Source organism: Ornithorhynchus anatinus, chromosome X1 (assembly GCF_004115215.2).
Source record: "Ornithorhynchus anatinus isolate Pmale09 chromosome X1, mOrnAna1.pri.v4, whole genome shotgun sequence".
NCBI lineage: Eukaryota > Metazoa > Chordata > Mammalia > Monotremata > Ornithorhynchidae > Ornithorhynchus > Ornithorhynchus anatinus.
In genome coordinates this window covers 108,683,312-108,701,905 of record NC_041749.1, presented here as the reverse complement: position 1 = coordinate 108,701,905, position 18,594 = coordinate 108,683,312, and the positions used below count along the sequence as shown (strand labels likewise).

The 18,594-nt window shown below is 55.4% G+C and overlaps 2 protein-coding genes across 4 annotated transcripts; both read right to left on the bottom strand.

The window, feature by feature from the left end:
- Positions 1–1,984: 1,984 nt before the first annotated feature.
- Positions 1,985–6,603, bottom strand: TICAM1 (toll like receptor adaptor molecule 1). The gene is made up of 2 exons (XM_039910281.1): positions 6,050–6,603; positions 1,985–4,063 (listed from the first exon to the last, which is right to left on the bottom strand). Exon 2 carries the CDS (start codon positions 3,914–3,916, stop codon positions 1,985–1,987), a length of 1,932 nt encoding a protein of 643 aa, XP_039766215.1. The 5' UTR covers positions 3,917–4,063; positions 6,050–6,603.
- Positions 6,604–8,572: 1,969 nt separating this feature from the next.
- Positions 8,573–17,821, bottom strand: PLIN3 (perilipin 3). Of its 3 annotated transcripts, none has more exons than XM_029051936.1 (8): positions 17,741–17,821; positions 15,173–15,245; positions 14,577–14,772; positions 13,105–13,187; positions 12,158–12,422; positions 11,620–11,819; positions 9,690–9,818; positions 8,573–9,579 (listed from the first exon to the last, which is right to left on the bottom strand). In XM_029051936.1, exons 2-8 carry the CDS (start codon positions 15,227–15,229, stop codon positions 9,220–9,222), a joined length of 1,290 nt encoding a protein of 429 aa, XP_028907769.1. In that variant the 5' UTR covers positions 15,230–15,245; positions 17,741–17,821; the 3' UTR covers positions 8,573–9,219. The 3 variants fall into 3 exon arrangements, with proteins under 3 accessions (XP_028907769.1, XP_028907772.1, XP_028907771.1); XM_029051939.1 differs by having other exon boundaries at positions 8,573–9,576; XM_029051938.2 differs by having other exon boundaries at positions 17,699–17,797.
- Positions 17,822–18,594: the final 773 nt, after the last annotated feature.

Below are 18,594 nucleotides of genomic sequence, written 5' to 3'. Positions count from 1 at the left end.
CTTCCGCTAGACTGCCAACGCAATGAGAGCAGGGATCTGACTTTGGTCTTTCCCCCTGTGCACCTGGTACAGTGTTTCGCACAGAGTAGATGCCCAGTCTAGTGCTCTGCACCCAATCCAGCCTGATGCAGCCAGGATGTTCTCAATCCGTACTGGGTATCCCTAGAACACCAATACCGGGAATAAACTAAAGGAAAAGATGGAATTCCCGCGCTCGAGGAGTTCACAGTCTAATGCAGAGGATCTGTGGGCATCGTGCACCCTTGATCAAACAATCGATGGTATTTATTGCGCATTTACTATGTGGCGAGCACTGTACTAAGCGCTTGGAAGAGTACAGTACTATCTTGATCAGCTCCGCACAGTTCTAGTGGAAAGAGCCCGGGCCTGGGAGTCAGGAAACCTGGGTTCTAATCCCAGCTGTGCCACTTGCCTGCAGTGGGACCTTGGGCATGTCACTTCACTTCTCTGGGCCTCGGTTTCCCCAGCTGGAAAATGGGGAGTCAGTACCTGTTGTCCCTCCCCTTTAGACCGTGCCCCGACTTTATCTAGCCCGGTGCCCAGTTCAGTGCTTGGCACACGGTAAGCGCGTAGAAAATACCACAATCATCTTTACCATTATTATTAACGGTGAATGAGAATCTGAGGAAGGCCACCTGCCCGTTTCTGGATTTGGGATTGGGATGGGAGACCCACGACTGGGGAAAAGAACCCCCTATGTCCACCGCCCAGACCCCTCCCCAGTGGACAGCTGGCGAGCTGGGCACCAGACCCAGAGGCTCCGCCCTCAGGATCCACCAGCTCAGGGATGAGTCTTTAGAGCCCGGGTGAACAGAGCCGTAGGGGTCAACTGTTCGTTGTGAGGGCAGGGGGAGCAAGGGGGTGGGGGAGGACGGACAGGCTGCGCAGAACTAACGGGTGGGGGAGGCCCGATCTTGTGGGGCGGAGGAAGGGGGTCTTTCCAGCCCTGTCCGGAGCTCCCGGGTCTCGCCGGAGCCCCGGGGGGAGCGAGGCCGGGAGTCCGGCCCAGACGGCAGCAACGGCTTCACCCCCGTGATACCGGCACCTACGAACGGAAGGCTTTCCCGGGGCAAAGAACCCCGACGACGGGCTGACGGTCCCACCCCGCTACCCCAGGGACCTTAGGGGGTCATGTCCCCGAGGGCCCCCTGGAACAACTCTGGACAGGAATGTCTTCCCTCTGGAGGGACCCCACAAAATCCTCTCAGGTCTACAGAGGGCATCTACCTCAGGGTTCAGCCCAGGGAACTGTACTCTCCCCATCCTTAGTCCAGTGCCTAGCACTCAGTAGGTGCTCCCAAAATACCACTGATCGATCGATCGACAGGAAGACCCTTCAAGGGAAGGAGGAGATGGTCCGCAAGGTTCGAAACATCATTGGCGGTATGCGGCCTCCTCCACTCCAGCCGGCCCACTCCTCCACTTCCACGGCCTCTCTGCCTTTCACTCGTGGTGACCGAATCCGGCCAGCCCCAGACCGGTTTTCTCCATTTATTCAGATGCCAGCCCAGGTTCTGGGGGCACTCCAATCCAAGCTTCCCCGTGTCTAGGCCCGGGAGCCTGGGAGGTTAAAGTGGCTGTTGGCTGCCTGCCAGCCACCTGGGAAAAGGAAGAAATATTTCACAGTGGGGTCGCACTTGGGTCTCTGTGCTAAGATCTCCCTCCAAAGAGGAGACTGGGCAGGGGGAGGGAGGGAAGGAGGCTGTTCCTTCTTCTCTGCCTGGCTTTGGCCGGGGGCCAGACTCACTGGAATCCCCTCCCCTTCCGCACCCCTGCACAGATGGTGCCTTTGAGTTCCAAATTCCCTGAGACTCGGACGACTCGGCAGGCAGGCGAGTCCCCAGGAGGGAGGGACGGCTGGACGGCGGATACACGCCTCCTCGCCCGGCTCCCCGAGGCCGCCGCCGCCGCCGCCCGCCCCGACCTCCACCCCCGGGGCATAGAGGCGCCGCATCTACCCGGGCTAGACCAAGTCCCGAGCCGGTCCAGCGGGGCGTCCGGCAGGCCCGTCCCCCGACTCCTCCCCCTGCCCCTCGGCCAGGCCCCCCCAGGGTCCCTCCTCCTTGGGGCCCCCACGCCCCCACATGTAGTTGTGGAGGCCGAGCTGCACCATCTGGGCGTTGTGGATGATGAGGGGCTGAGTGGCCCCCGGCTCCTGGGGGACGAACGGCTGGACCGGAGGATGTCCGGGTGGGGCGGCCGGGGTGGCCGGGGCAGCCAGGCTGGGATTCAGCTGGGGCTCCAGGCTCATGCCAGCCACCCGTTCCCGCAGCGAGCGCTGGCGGAGGTACCCGTCCTCGGCCTCCCGCCTCTGGGCCTCCCGCCTCCGCTCTTCTTCCAGCCGGAGGCTCCTCTCCTGGAGGACCCGGATGGCCTGCTCCTGGCTCCAGATCTTCCTCTGCTCTCGCAGCCTCTGCGCCGTGAAGGTACGGGTCACCTTCCGCTGGAAGACCGGTGAGCGCTCATCCAGGGGCACCAGGCCCGATAACAGGGCCAGGACCTCGGATCCTCGGCGCTGGCTCTCCCTGGGCAGGAAAGGCACCACCGAGTCCCGCTTGTCCCGGCGGCTGATGGAGTGGTGCAGGGCCGTGTGCACCTGGAACAGGCTCTGCCGGCAGTTGTAGTTGTCGGTCAGCAGCAGGACGGTGAAGGCCGAGTGGTCGATGGCCTCCTGCAGGCAGCTCAGCTCCAGCTTCCCGGGCTGGAGGAAGTCCTCGCAGAAGGTGGCTCCGTCGGGCACCCCCAACCGCTCTAACTTGGCCTGCACCCGCAGGGCGATGGCCTCGTCGCCGGGGGCGTGCAGGACCACGAAGCTGAAGAAGCGCCGCTCTCCGTCCCCGGGGAGGCTGGAGGGGCGAGGGTCCACGGCGGGGAGCGGGCCAGAAAGCGAGGGCGGAAGCAAGGGGGAAGGATCGGGTGCGCTGGGGGACGAGGGCGGGAGCGACGCGGGAGGAGAAAGGGGAGACGGTCCGACGGGGCCGGGGGTTGAGGCGAGCTGGTGCCGGGGGAGGTCCTCCCCCGAGAGCTCGAGGTCCCCCGCGGCCCCGGTGCCAGGGGTCGGCCGCCTCCTTTCCGCAGCTGGGCACCGGGGGCCAGAGGCGGCGCCCGGGGGAAGAGTCCGGGGGTCTGGAAGGCTCGGCTTAGCGGGCGGAGGGCCCTCGGGCGGCCGGTTCGTCCCCTCCGGCTCTCGCCGGGCCCCGCCCTCGGGGACCTGATTCGAGCCGGCCACGGGGCCGTCACACAGCTTGCTGGGCTGCCGGGGGGGCGCCTGCCGAGGCGGCGTGGAGAAGTAGGGCACGGTGGGTGACTGGCTGATCTCCAGGCTGCCAATGAAGGAGGCGGGGGTGCCCAAGGAACGCAGGGTCCGGGGGGACGCGTCGGCTGTCCCCCTCCCCGGCTGAACGCCCGGTATACTCCGGGGGGAGCTTCTCTCCCTAAAGGGGAGGACCTGGGAATCGCCCACATCTGACTTTAGCAGTTCGAAGCCCCCGGGTTCCTCGGGATTGAAACCGGGGTCGTGTGCATGTTGGGCCTTACCCCTGACCCAACTCCGGGCCCGGAAGGAATCCCGCCCAGCCTTTCCGCACAGATGCTCCTCTGCCAGCAGCCGGTAGATGGATGCCACGGCCAACTGTACATCCACCTCGTCCTCTGGGGCCGAGACGTCCTCCCCGTTGACCCAGGCCGTGGCCACGGCCAGGGCCGTCCGGTCCTCTCGCAGGGCCTCCAGGGCGATCCGGGCCTCCATGTCCTGGCCCAGGGCCAGCAGGACCCCCACTTGCAGGAGGTGGCCGGCAGGTTGGCCGAGGCTCAGCGATATGGACTTGAGGTTCAGGAGCTGCTCTTTCTGCATTCGGCACAGGAGGTCCAGGATGCCCGGGGCGCCCACGGCCATCTCTCGGGTCAGGTCCCAGCACTGCCTGCCAAGAGCCCGGGGGCCACCTGAGGCTTCTTCCGGGCGGTGGGAATCTCCACTCTGGTCTCAGTGGGTCTTCTTGGGTTTGGGTCTCACCTGGATGGAATCTGTGCTCTGCCGGCGAACCTGCAACAGCAGAGATGGATGGATGGATGGATGGATGGACGGACGGGGAGAATGATCGAAAGGGCGAGGGAGCTCGCCCTGGGCGCTGAAAACGAAATACTGGATATCAAGGCATCCCAGCCATACCTGGGACTGGGGATAGTCTGGGTAAAGCCTCCCCTGCTAGATAAGCCAATAATATTAATAATACTAATAATAATGGCATTTGTTAAGCTCTTACTATGTGCCAAGCACTGTTCTAAGCGCTGGGGGATATGAGGTAATCAGGTTGTCCCACATGGGGCTCAGTGTCCTAATCCCCATTTTACAGATGGAGGTAACTGAAGCACAGAGAAGTTAAGTGACTCGCCCAAAGTCACACAGCTGACGAGTGGCGGAGCCGGGATTAGAACCCATGATCTCTGACTCCCAAGCCCGGGCTCTTTCCACTGAGCTATGCTGCTTCTCAATAGTAATAGCGATGGTATTTGTTAAGTGCTCAAACAGCATGGCGTAGTGGATAGAGCGCGGGCCTGGGAGTCAGAAGGTTGTGGGTTCTAATCCTGACTCTACCACTTGTCGGCTGTGTGACCTTGGGCAAGTCACTTAACTTCTCTGGGCCTCAGTTACCTCATCTGGGGATTGAGACTGTGAGCCCTATGTGAGACAGAGACTGCTTTCAGCCCGATTTGCTTGTATCCAGTCCAGCGCTTAGTGCAGTGCCTGGCACACCGTAAGCGCTTAACGAATACCACGATTTTCATTACTATGTGCCAAACACTGTTCTAAATTCTGGGATCGCTGCAAGGTAATCGGGTTGTACAAATCCCTGCCCCACATGGGGCTCACAGTCTTAATCCCCATTTTCCAGCTGAGGTAACTGAGGCATAGAGAAGTTAGGTACTCACCGAAGGTCACACAGCAGACAAGTGGCAGAGCCGGGATTAGAACCCACATCCTCTGACTCCCAAGCCCATGCTCTTGCCACTAGGCCGTGCCGCTTCCCATGGCCAATCCATTTGTGGTATTTATTGAGTGCTTACTGTGTTCAGGGAGCTGTATTATTATTATTATGGTATTTTTAAGCTCTATGTGCCAAGAGCTCTATGTGCTAAGCGCTGGGGGAGATACAAGGTAATCAGGTTGTCCCACGTGGGGCTCACAGGCTTAATCCCCATTTTACAGATGAGGGAACTGAGGCACAGAGAAGTGGCTCTGCAGACCGTAAGCGCTCAATAAATTCGATTGAATTGAATGAAGTGGTTTGCCCAGGGTTAAGCACTTGGAAGAGTAAAATACGACGAGAGTTCGTAGACAAGTTCCCTGCCCACAAGGAGTCAGCTAGCCGTGAGGGGCAGGGGCAGGCGGACTCCTGGGAGGGAGTGGGGGAGCCTGAGCTGTGGATCTCAAAAGTCGAAGTGTCTTTCCTTTGGGTCGGAACGCAGGCCTGTCCTTCGTCCACTCGCTTACAGAATCTCCACCCTAAACACCGCGGGCAGGTGGCCGCTCCCCCAGAGTGTAAGCTCTGGTTGGGCAGGGAGAGTGCCTCTTGATTGTTGTATTGTAATAATAATAACGACGGTATTTGTTAAGCGCTTTCTATGTGCCCAGCAGCGTTCTAAGCGCTGGGGTAGATCCAAGGTAATCAGGTTGCCCCACGTGGGGCTCACAGTTCTCAATCCCCATTCATTCATTCATTCATTCATTCATTCAATCGTATTCATTGAGTGCTTACTGTGTGCGGAGCCCTGTACTAAGCGCTTGGAAAATATAATTCCCCCTTTTCCAGATGAGGTCACTGAGGCGCAGAGAAGTGAAGAGACTCGCTCAAGATCACGCCATTTTCCTGGCCATCCAATCACCCGCTTCCAGGCCCGTCAATTCTGGGAGACATCGGGGACCCTCAAGGCCCCTCCCGGGGAGGTGGGAGCCGGGGGCGCCCAGGGTCGGGGTGGGTCAGGACGAGCCCCAGCTCCCTCCCCGCCGGCTCCGCGGCCCGGCGCTTACCCCGGGCTGGCCGTCGGGATCCGGGCGGCTCGGTGGCGTCGTCTTCCGGCCCGCTTCCCGGTCTCCACGCCGCTTCCGCCTCTCTCCCTCAGGGCCGGGGGCAGGGGGCAGGGCCGGGTCCGGCCCGTTGCGCGAGTGGAAACTTTCTCGAAGACATCGCCGTTCACCGGGGGAGTCCCAGCCCAGTCCCACCGCCGATCGCCAGATGGCCCTTGTCCCGGGCCGGGGATTTAATTTTCAATTTCGTTTTCATTCCCGTCTCGGCTCGACCTTCTCGCTTCCTTCCGGGCCCAGTCGGCCACCCTCCCTCGTAGCCAGACGTGGGGCCCCCTCTTCGGTTGAACCCATGTGGCACAACTCGCTCCTCCTAGGAAGCCCACGGGGGAGTTTGAAGAGGGACGTGGACTGCGTAGCTTTGGAAAGTTGATCTGTGCCGCAGTGTGTGCTGTAGATTGGGATGGGGAGGAAGCGGGGAAAAGAGTATGGAAGGCCATTGAAAAGGCTAATATAATAGAGTGTGAGTTACCTTTCGAGAAGGCATGAGAGCTCTGAGTCCCTTAACTTCTGAGCCTACTTTCTCATTTGTAAAACGGGGCTAATATCTGGCTGGTTGGGGAATAATGCATAAGTGCTTTGGAAAGCACTCTCCCACTCCCTTCTGCATCACCCTTACTCCCTCTGCTCCCCCTCCCCTCCTCCTCCCCCTCCGCTCCCCCACCTTCCCCTCCCCTTAGCATTGTGCTCATTTGTATATATTATTACCCTCTTTATTTTGTTAATGAGGGGCACATCCCCTTGATTCTATTTATCTTGATAATGTTGTCTTTTTTTGTTCTGTTTCGCGCTGCTGTGTCTCCCCCAGTTAGGACTGTGAGCCTGTCATGCCGTGCACATAGCAAGTGCTCAATACTATTGAATGAATGAATGTCTGTGTCCCCGCCCCCCGCCACTTGTCAGCTGTGTGACTGTGGGCAAGTCACTTAACTTCTCTGTGCCTCAGTTACCTCATCTGTAAAATGGGGATTAAGACTGTGAGCCCCACGTGGGACAACCTGATTCCCCTGTGTCTAACCTAGTGCTTAGAACAGTGCTCTGCACATAGTAAGCGCTTAACAAATACCATTATTATTATTAGACTGTGAGCTCATTGTGGGCAGGTAATGTCATTTTGTCGTTGTACTTTCCCAAGCACTTAGGACAGTGCTCTGCACACAGTAAGCAATGAATACAACTGAAATACAATAAAGGCATCAATTTTGAAAAGGAGCAAAAATAGGGATAGCTACTCTATATTTGCACTTTATATTCACCCCTATTAATTTGTTTAATGTCTACCTATCCCTCTAGCCAGAGTTCCTTGTCGGCAGGGAACTTGTCTACCGACTCTGTCATATTGTACTCTCCCACCTGCTTAGAACAGCACTCACTATATACTACAATTGATTCTCTTCCCTACTCCACAGCACCCTGAACTTTCTGCCAAATGGAGTAGAATTCAGCTGTGGAGGTAGGGGAGAAGGTAGTGAAGCAAGGAACAGAAGTGAAGAAAGAGGCAATTCAAGGGGTGGCAAAGCCCTCAGAGGACTTGATGGAGGTGGGTGCCAGAAACAGGATGAGATCTTAGAACAGTCAATATGGCCTCGAGGAAGAAGCCTAGATGCCAGAGGCCAGACTTCTAATCTCAGCTGTCCCACTGGCCTACTCTTACCTGGCTACAAAGGAGAAAAGTAAAGCCCAAAGTGGGGAGGAGAGCTCTGCTCTATCAGATGATAAATAATAGTAATGGTATTTTAAGTGCTTCCTATGAACCAGGCACTGTTCAATACTCTGGAGTAGATGCAAGATAATCAGGTTGGACACCATCCCTGTCCCACATGGGTCTCCCAGTCTTAATCCCCATTTTAATGAGGTAACTTCTCTGTGACAGTTAAGTGACTTGCTCAAGGTTACACAGTAGACCAGTGGCCGAACCAGGATTAGAACCCACATCCTGACTCCCAAGCCCATCTTCTTACCCCTGGGCCATGCTGCTTCTGCGTTCCCTGGGTGGGATAGGGACTGGATCTGATGTGCTTCTCTTCTACCTACCCAGCACTTGCTTAGGAACAGGTTTGAAGAGTGCTAGTGGATCACTTCCAGTCCAGGTAGCCTTCTATCTTGGCCCCTGCACTTAGGGTAGAATCCTTGAGGGCTCTGCTCTTGCTTGCAGTCAAAGATGAACCTTCCCACAACTTCGAGCTTCCTTTTCTAGTAAGCTATTAGGATTGGTGTTTTGAAGAATCATTTGGCAGAGATTCAGATCTTTTCCACACTGTGGCCAGTAGAGCTGAAGGTATTAAAAAAAGACTCTGAACAGGCCCATCCTGTGTCAGAGCCCTGATCTAGGTAGCTCAAGCTCCTTCCACTAGGATGCTTGGAAACAAAAAAAAATTATCCAGCCCACAGCAGGACAAAGGAATCCAGCAAGTTCAGTCTTCTGCAGGTCAAAGGAGATGCTGGCAATTTCAAACATAACACCAAGGCTTGTTTCACTGCAGTTAAAAGTTTATTTTCTGAAAAATTACAGGCTTGTGGTAAAAAAAAACACCCAACCCATGGCAGTTAGAAGGAATGGGAGACGGTTGGGGGGGGGGGGGGGGGGTAGGGGAAGGGAGAGAGAAAGAGGGAGGGTAGGAAGAGCCAGAGGAGTAAGTTACTTGTCAAGTCATTTTTTAGTGTTTTTCCCCCCCTCTACGGCCTGATCACACCCATACAGGGCTCAGGACCACATAAGAGATGAGAGGTCGAAGACCTGAGCTGGCAAGGAGGAATCAGATTTAAAGGTAATTTTGGAAGTAGCAGGAACCCCTGTTCCATCTGCGGGTGATGCATTGGATTCTGATGATTCTAAAACCTGAAGACAGGGGATGAAGGGGGGAGAAAAAAAGGCATTTTCACCCAACCCCTGGACACAGACATGGCACTTTAAAGCAAAGGCACAGCTGGTGAGGGCACGAGGGGCATTCCTGGAGACCCAAATGGGTGTGGTCTGGCAGCCCAGCAAGTGGCTGGTTTCAGAGGTACAGGGAAGCCTGGGACTCCTTCAAAAGGAGAAGAGGGCGGGGGAGAAGAGTGACGGAAGGGTTTTGAGGAGGCACCACAAGCAGCTCAGCGAGCCATATCCGCAAGCTTTAGTTGGGCTGCGCCTTCTCCTCTGGGGCAGGTGGCAGCTCTGAGCGGGCTGGGGCAAAAGGGCCCACCAGCCACGTAGCAGGTGCGTTCTGGGCCACGTAGTCCAGCATCTCATCCAAGGCCTGCCGGGCCTGGCCAACCCTCTCCCGGCTCTGGCTCAGGAGGCTGCCTGAAAGAGCCTGGAAGGAGCCAGCCCCGGCAAAGCCCGCCTGGAGCTCCTCGGCAGCACGGCGCACCTGCTGCACCTGCTCCTGGATGTGGCCTGGCAGGCCCTGCACACTGGCCAGGAGGGTGGTGCTATTGGCCTGCACCTGCTGGGTTATGGCCCGGAACATGGCGAGGGTCTGGGACTCCACCTGCTTTTGGGGGTGAGGGAGAAGAGAAGAAGGCTTCAGTCTTGGGAGGCAGCTTAACGGAGATGGAGATGGGGGTGGGGGAAACCTCCCCACCCTCACTCTCGTGATGATACCTCAGGCTGCGGGGCTGCCTTTTCCTCAGTCCCCTGAAGCTGCTTCTGGTTCCAGCTGAGCCACATCTGGTGCAGCTTCTCCTGGCCGTCGAGGATCTTCTGGTCAACCCCCTGCTTAATGTTTTCAACCTGGGGAAGGAAGACACCCTCAGGTCAGGGTGCTTCGGACTCACCGGATGAGGCCAGACAGCCACGGTCCCTTGGATTGCGAAGATGCGAAAAGCCAAGAGGGATGGAATGACTGGGAAGATGGGGCAGGGGGGAGATGGGGAAGGCCTCTTGGAGGGGGTGGGTGGGGAGGAAGGAAGAGTTCTCTCCAGTTATTGCCTCATCTCCTCTCGGAACTTTGTGAGTGTTCCACACCCACTGCCTTCACTTCCTCTCCTCCAATTCTCCCCTTAACCTCACTCCAATCTGGTTTCTGCCCTTTCACTCCATAGGCACCGCCCTTCCGTCACCGATGGCCTTCTTGCCGAATCCAATGGCTTCTCCATCCTGCTCCTCCTTGACCTCTCAGCTACCTTTGCCACTGGACCAGCCCCTTCTTGGAAATACCCTCTACTCTTGGCTTCACTAATGCTGTCCTCTTGGTCCTCCTGACTGCTCCTCAGTCTTTTGCTGACTCTACCCACCCTGGATCCCTTTCTACACCTCTCCTTTGGAGAACTCGTTTGCTCCCGTGGCTTTAAACTGCCTATGCAAATGACTCCCACCTATACTTGTGAAGTCTTGATCCCCTCTTCCCCCTGCCTTCAGGACATCTCTACTGAATGTCCCACTGACCCCTCACACTTAACATGTCCAAAACAGAACTACCCTTCTTGTCACTGTAGGTAACATCACTATCCTCCCTGTCTCATAAGCCCCTAACCTTCGTGTTATCCTCAACTCATTCAACCCGCATGTAATGTCGCCAAATCTTGTCAGTTCTACTTTCACAACATCTCTAAGATCAGCCCATCTCCAAACTACTGCATTGATCCAGGCATTTATCAAGGAGGCCTTGACTACGGCCTCCTCACTGACCTCCCTGACTCCCATCCATCCTCACTTCACTCTGCTGGTGGATTTTTTTTTTTTAAAGTATTTTAATCCACAATGCCCCACACCAGTGGCTGCCTGTCCAGTTCTAACAAATTCCTTACCATCACCTTTAAAAAGTACTCAGCTTGCCACTTACCTTATTTCTGACTTCATACTACAACTCGGTCTGCATATTTTGCTCCTCTAATGGCAACCCACTCACTGTACTTCAGTCCCATGTAATCTTGCCAAATCCTTGTCCGAATTCTTCCTCTGGATTGGAACTCCCTCCCGTGTGACAGACCACCACCCTCCCCACCTTCAAAGCCCTACTACAAGTCACATCTCCAGACCGTTTTCCCCAACCAAGCCTTCACTCCCTACTCTCCCTGTGTTGCCTGTGCACTTAGATCTGTAACCTTTAAGCACTTGATCACCACCCCACAGCGCATATCCATATCCATAATTTTAACGGGTGTCTTCCACCATAGATTAAGTTCTTGGTGGGCAGGGAGCACATCAGTTATTGTCCTCTCCCAATAGCACTGATGTCCTTTCTTCGTAGATTGCCACGCCCCCAAACTTGGCCAGGTGTGGCCTGGTGGAACAAACCCAGGCCTGAGAATCAGGGGACCTGGATTCTAGACCCACCTCTATCACTTATCTGTTGTGTGAACTTAGACCAGTCACTTAACTAAGCCTCAGTTTCCTATATCTATAAAAAGAGGGATAAGACACCTCCCTCAGACTGCAAGTCCTATGTAAGATAGGGACTGCCTAGTCTGATCTATCTACCCCAGTGCTTCACTTAGGTACTCAATATCAGAGTTAAGTGAAGATGCTCTTCGCATCACACAGGAAGCCCAGCTTGGGGACAGGGGAGAAGGAAGCCACTGTGGTGCCTTACCAAGCTGATGGCCTGCTGGAGCTGCATAAGTGCCTCCTGGGTGCTCTGCTTGGTCTGCCTCAGCTTGCCCACAGAGTGCTGGTAGGCACGGTGGTGGAGCTTAGAAGACAGGGATCCCAGGCGGACAAAATAGCTCTGCTGCAGACGCTGCTGCTGCAGAGAAGCCATGTCAAACCCTTCCAGGGATGTGGCAATTTTGGCTGCAAAGAGGAAGAAGGTGTTTTCACCTCAGTCTTTCCTGGGAACAGCAGTGCCATTCTAGCCCAGGACCCAGGGGGCAGACTGGGGGTCTGGAACGTGGTTTGATCTTAAGCTGCCATCTTCCCAACACAAGGCATATATTCATTCACTCAAAGAGTAGGCAGAAGGGTTTCCATCTGCATGAGAAGTCAGGGATCCAAGCGCTTCAGTGTTGCCAAAGACAGAGGACTGGGCTGTGCAAATGCCCTTGGGTTGTGGTGTGGAGGGACACCCCCCTCGCACGGGCCCAGCAAGCTTTAAGGGATTGACCACCCACCCCCTCCCCTTTAGCTCTTACCCAGCTCCTCGTCAGTCATTGGCAGGTAGTTGTCCACCCACTCCTCCGACTTGCCCAGCACAGCATCCACACTGCTCAACACCATCTGCCCGACCCGGGAGCCCACGACTGTGTTCACGCCGCTAGTCATCACCGACTTGGTCAGGTCCATGCCGCTCTGCACGGCTTCTCGGGTCATGTCCACTGCCCCAGTCACTCTGCTGGTCACCGCATCCTTAGCCCCCGTCATGGTAGATGACACTCGCTCCCTTGTATCGGCAATGACCTGGATGAGCAGGAAGAGAAAGGAGAGTTCCTGCCCCGATCTTTCCCCTCACCCTGAAGCCATGGGCCGTGCCTGGGTTCAGGCCTGTCATGCTGCAGGCCACAGGGCAGCTGGGCCAGGGGATGGAGAGATCGGATTCCTCTCTGCTCATTTGAGCAGGGAAGGGGGTGGGGGGAAGCCTCAATTTCTGAAGCTAGTTCTTTCCTGACTGGAGAATAGCATAAAGATGCTCATTTGGTGGAGAATGAGGTCAGGGAGTCCCTCTGACAGTGGCAGGCAGGGAGCACAAAGCTAATACGGCAGACTGGGGTGGCCAAGAAAGACAGCTTTCCCCACAGCTGGGAACCTGAGCATTGAAGGCCACCAGTCTCCAGAGAGCTGGTGCCTGTGGTCAGGGCAGCTTCTGGTCAAGAAGCAGGTGGGCAGAGTTAGGAGCGGTAGATAGCCCATCCCTAGCCAAGGGTCGGAGGGAGATGTCCTGGAAGGCAACCATTGTAAGCAGTTCTGCAGTTCCTCCACGGTGCCCTGGATGGACTGATTAAATACCGCCTTAGGGTTCTACTCACTTGACCCCACTCTAAGCTTAGACATCAGTTTTAGGTGTCAAAAGCAGCTATACCACATCTCGCCCCCCAACCCCATCCTGGATTGCTTAGAAAGGCTTGGGGGAGGGGAGTAAAACCTTGTCTGAAGGCTGTTGAAGGATTGGCAGTTTCTCTTCCAGCCGGTCCAGTCCCTTGTGAGCATACTCATTGGCAGAGGCAACTGGGGGCGGGGAAGGGGGGTGGGGTGGCAGAGAAGAGAAGAATTGTGGTATGTTAAGCACTTACTACATGCCAAGCGGTGTACTAAACACTGGGGTGAATACAAGCAAATAGGGTTGGACAGCCCCTGTCCCACTTGGAGCTCAGTCTTAATCCCCATTTTACAGAGGAAGTAACAGGCACAGAGAAGTAAAGGGACTTGCCCAAGGCCAGAGAGCAAACAAGTGGCAGAGTTGGATTAGAACTCATGACCTGCCGACTCCCAAGCCTGTGCTCTACCCACTTCGGAGAAGCCAGCTGTTAGCAATTCCATCCTCCCACCAATCCTGCTGGCTACCTCCACCCCTCCGGGCTGCCCTTCCATGAGGCATCAGAATCAGGAGAGGGAACTGATTAGCACAACTGAGGCCACAGACAGCAAATAAGTGGTTCCTTTTCCCTGGGGAATTGAAGCATCCCCATCTTCAATTGCTTTAGATGCTCACCTACTCTGGTCCAGATGCCTTCCCATCTTCCCAATCTGCTCCAGCTAAATCTGTTATCCCTCAATCTGACATCCTCCCCACCCCACAAGAGGGGCCCTAGAAGCCTCCCCTTTAGGCCTGCTTGATCCTCCCACCATCATGCCACTTAAGTAATGTAGGAGAGCTGGCTCATCCACTTGGATCTCCCCTCTAGAATGGAGGTTCCTTGTGGACAGGGATCTTGTTTACCAACTTCTGTCCTGTTCTCTCCTTAGTATACAGTAAGCACTCAAATGCCATTGATTGAGAACCATGGTAAAGGCATCTGCTTGTCTTTCGTTGTCTGCTCTATTAGATTTCAAGCTCTGAGGGTAGGAATTTCCTCTTGGATGCTATCTCTCCCACAGGCTCTCGGCACAATGCCCACAAAGGTCTCAGTATGCACTGGAGAAATGGATCCCCATCCCACTTTGCATTTAGGATTTTAATAGAGTGCATATACAGTCCAAGGCTATTCAACAATCCCAAATGGGTCCAGCTCTCAACATTAAGCAGATGCCACAGACAATTACACTCCCCACCTTCAAAGCCTTAGTCAAGGCAAAGCTCCAAGAAACCTTCACCGATTAAGCCCTCATCTTTTTCCTCCCACCTCTTCTATGTTGCCCTCATTAGCTCCTTTATTCACCCCTCAGCCACACACATATACATATCCTTAGTTTATATTTATGCCTGGTCTCCCCTTCTAGACTGTAAGCTTGTTGTGGGCAGGGAATGTGTCACATTGTACTCCCAAGCAATTAGTACCATGCTCTGCCCACAGTAAATGCTCAATAAATGTGACTGATTGATTAGGTGAGGAAAGAACAGGCAACATCCCGGTCCAGTCCCGTCCCCTCCTACCAACTAGGGCTCCCTTCACTTACTCTGAGTCTCCAGTTTGGTCAGGAGCGGCTGGGCCCCGCTGACAGCGGCCGCCGTGATGGTCTTCACGCCCTGCTCTGCCATGTTGCAGACAGACTTAACATAGGGGTAGCTCTCTTTGGTGGAGGTGTAGGCGGCAGAGACCATGTTGCAGGTGGAACTGACCAGGGGCATGTTAGCCACCCGGCCCATCACGCTCTGCGGGAGAGACAGACACTGGAGATGGAGCAAGAGAGCCTCCATGATCATTTCAACACCTTTCTCCTTTCCCCACACCACCCCAGGGTGATGTCACCAGTGTAATTTCTGCAGAGCCCTCCACTTGCTCTATATGGAATATCAGTTTCATCAACCTTTTGCCCTCTTTCCCTCCACCGCTCTATTAGCCCTCAGTTTCTGGTTAGTAATGGCTACCACCCTCTTAATGTGAAGCCCACCCCCATCCTGAGGATAAGACAGTGAGTAGGTCCTGCCCCTCTTCTCCCCCGCCCCCACCAACCCCCCCACAAAGGTGGAGCCCCCATAATACCCTCAGCCCAGGAAGTGCCTTTCGCAGGAAAGCAGCGAAAGCCCCCCCAATCCTCCACATTCCCTCTACCTGCTGTGTGGGATCCTCTTCAGCCTGAGCACCAACCTCTGCCCCATTAGCTGACATGGTGAAGTCTTCAAGTCTGGAGGGGGTGGGGGAGGAGGAGGAGGAGGAGGACATGGGTCAAACCATCACCACCAGGGCAAAGATTAGTGCCACCTGGCTCGGGGCAGAGTTCAGGTGTGATCGAGGTGCTCCGGCAGACACATTAAACCAGTTCTTTGCCCCCTTGGTGGGGCACACTGCCCCCCTTCCCCACCCCAGAGAACTGTTTCAAGTCACCATTTTGCCTTTCCAAGGGAAACTAGCATCAGTCATTGCTCTGCACACTAAGTGCTCAAATAGCATAGAATTACACCCTTGGGAGAGTACAACAGGAGTTGTAAGACAATCCCTTGCCTTCCAGGAGAGCATAATCTCCCCAACCCTGTGGGCAGCATCTGTCCAGACGAAGCTTACCTCAGGAGGGCTAGTGCGGTCCCTGAAGCCACTTTACTGGACACCACTAGCTGTATAGGAGGTGATAAACACCAGGGCCATTCCCGGACCCCATCCTTCTCAGCTGAAGCCATTTTTCCTGCCCCCAAAGCTTCCTGAACTTCACCTCACTCGCACTGGTCCCCTGGCCTGGAACTGTCTCCACAGATCCAACAGACCACAGCACTCCCTGCCTTCAACGCCCCCCTAAAATCCCATCTCCAACAAGCACCTCAAGTCCAGCCCTTCATACCTACCCTGAGCAACCTTGCATAGACACCAATTAGTTACTTCCCTTGGTCTCCCCCAAGGAAGGTAAGCTTGGACAGGGAACGGGGGGGGGGGGGGGGGGGGTTGCTTGTTTTGTACTTCCCAAGCACTTAGTATCCAAACCCCACTGGATATGATGCAATGCATCGTACTATGACTACTTCTGCCAGAGCTAGACTCCCCGCTTTACTCCCTGGGTCTCCACCAAATACCAAGAACTTCCAAGCTTCCATGCAGGGTGGGAAAGACCTCAGATTGGGTCTCTGATCCATTAGCTCTTCCCAACCTGCCTGTCCCTCCTTAACCCCATCCAGCTGGCCATCTCCCACTACAAGCCCCACTCACTTTCTGCTCCCACACGAGACAAAGTCAGCACTATACTTGTTTCCACCTTCCTGGGAAATAGGCTGTAAGCCCCTCATGGAATGTGTCTACCAGCTGTTATAATATACTCTCCCAAGCACTTAGCGTAGCGGTCTGCATGCAGTAAGCCTCAATAAATATGATTAATGCCTAACACCTGGCAAAGCACACAAAGAGCTGTTTCATAGCCCGTCTTCTCTGGGGGAAAAGACTAGGAAACCCATTCTGTTCTTGAGAATGGCTAAGGAGATTGAGCTACTCAAGAACTTCACACAACACCCTAAACACACACAATAGGCTCTGCTCAATAGATGGCACAGATTGGTGCTTTAGCCGATTCCCAGCTTCCCTCCCCCACACGTATATTACAAAGGGAACACAGGTTCCCATGGGTTGCTTGAGGCCTGTCCCAGTTGCCCTTTTCCTCACTGAAGTGGGGAAAACCGGGAATGTACCCTTCCAGAATGACTGACCCACACCCAAGGTGAGTGACCCTCCTCCTATGCAGCCCCAGAACTCCTGCAAGGGAGATGGGGAATTCTTGGCCTCGAACCCTCCAGGGGACCCTCCCCCCTCCCCGCCCCCACTGCTCATCAGAGAAGCAGCAGGGTGGAGACAACACGGGTCTGGGAGTCAGAAGGTCACAGGTTCTAATCCCACCTCCACCACTGGGGCAAGTCACTTCACCGGGCCTCAGTTACCTCATCTGGAAAATGGGGACAGAGACCGAGCCCCAGGTGGGACAGGGACCGTGTCCAACCCGATATGCTTCTATCCTCCCCAGCCAATATAGTACAGTGCCTGGCACATAGTAAGCACTTAACTACCATAATTATCTAGAATGGATCTGAATGAGGCTGGGGCAAGGGCACCCTCTAAGGTCCCCGAGTCTTAACACCCAGAAGTTTGTCCCTACAGTCAGGGGGGTGGCCCCCCAAGACCAGCGACTAGGGCTAGGTAGCCTGGCCCTTGAAGCCTCTCTGATCAGCTTCTCTACCAAATCCGGACGCCAAAGAGGCAGCTAATTAGAGACCAGGCCACGAACCCTCCATCTCAAAGACTCAGGACTGCCTACCACCCACTCACCCCCTACCCCCGGCTGAGCATGCTTGCAAGACAAGTCAGGCCTCAAGTTCAGACACACACACGCCAACCCCAAGGACAAACCTGTAACTCAAGTGTAAGCAGCCACCCACAGCCAGAGGCTGGAGGGAAGGGGGGTTGGTACAGACCCAGGAACTCTTCTACTCCACTCCCCCCCGAGCCCTTTCAGCCGGCCTCAACTAACTCCCCTAGCAGCCAACCGGCCACCCCCTCTTCCAAGCACGTAGAGCCCCCGCAGAAAAGTGACTCAGTCCCACCCTGCCCACTAGCCACGTCCCTCCCGGGAAAAGGGGGAGTAGGGACCGGCTTGGAACCACCCACCTCTGCGTGGTTTTTCTCCTTTCCTTCGTGGCGTCCACTTACCGCAAAAAGGGGGAAAAAAACCAGACTGCAAACGATCCGCTTCTTACACCCACTTCGGCCCCGTGACTCTCCTTTTATAGCAGCTCTCCCGCCCCCGCCCGTCGCTGGGTCGGTGATTGACAGTTGCCTCTGGCCAACCGGGGTGGGTCCCCGGACTCGATTTACCGACCAATGAAAGCCTGGAGGAGAAAAGGGGGGGCGGGTTGGAATATGGCAATTTGGGGAAGGGGCGGCGGCGGGAACCGGATTCCAGCGGGGGAAGGGAAAGGCACAGAGAGTGGGGCGGAGCCTCCCCCTTGTCTTTGCCCTCCGGGGGTCCCTTCCTCACCATGCCCCTGCCCCCCTCGGCCCTCTCCCCCCTCCATCGCAAGCCGCAGGGAGTGGAGGGGCAGATGGTCTTTAATGATTTTTTTAATGGCCTTTCATGGACCCCATTTGCGTGTACATTCATAATAACAATGTCGGTGTTTGTTAAGCGCTTACCGTGTAGCGGAGCACTGTTCTAAGCGCTGGGGGAGATACAGGGTAATCAGGTCGTCCCACGTGAGCCTCACAGTTAATCCCCATTTTACAGACGAGGTAACTGAGGCCCAGAGACGTTAATAGTAATAATGGTGGTATTTGTTAAGCGCTTACTATGTGCAGAGCACTGTTCTAAGCGCTGGGGGGATACAAGGGGATCAGGTTGTCCCAGGTGGGGCTCACAGTTTTAATCCCCATTTTACAGATGAGGTAACTGAGGCACAGAGAAGTGAAGCGACTTGCCCAAAGTCACACAGCTGGCAAGCGGCGGAGCTGGGATTAGAACCCACAACCTCTGACTCCCAAGCCTGGGCTCTTTCCACTGAGCCACG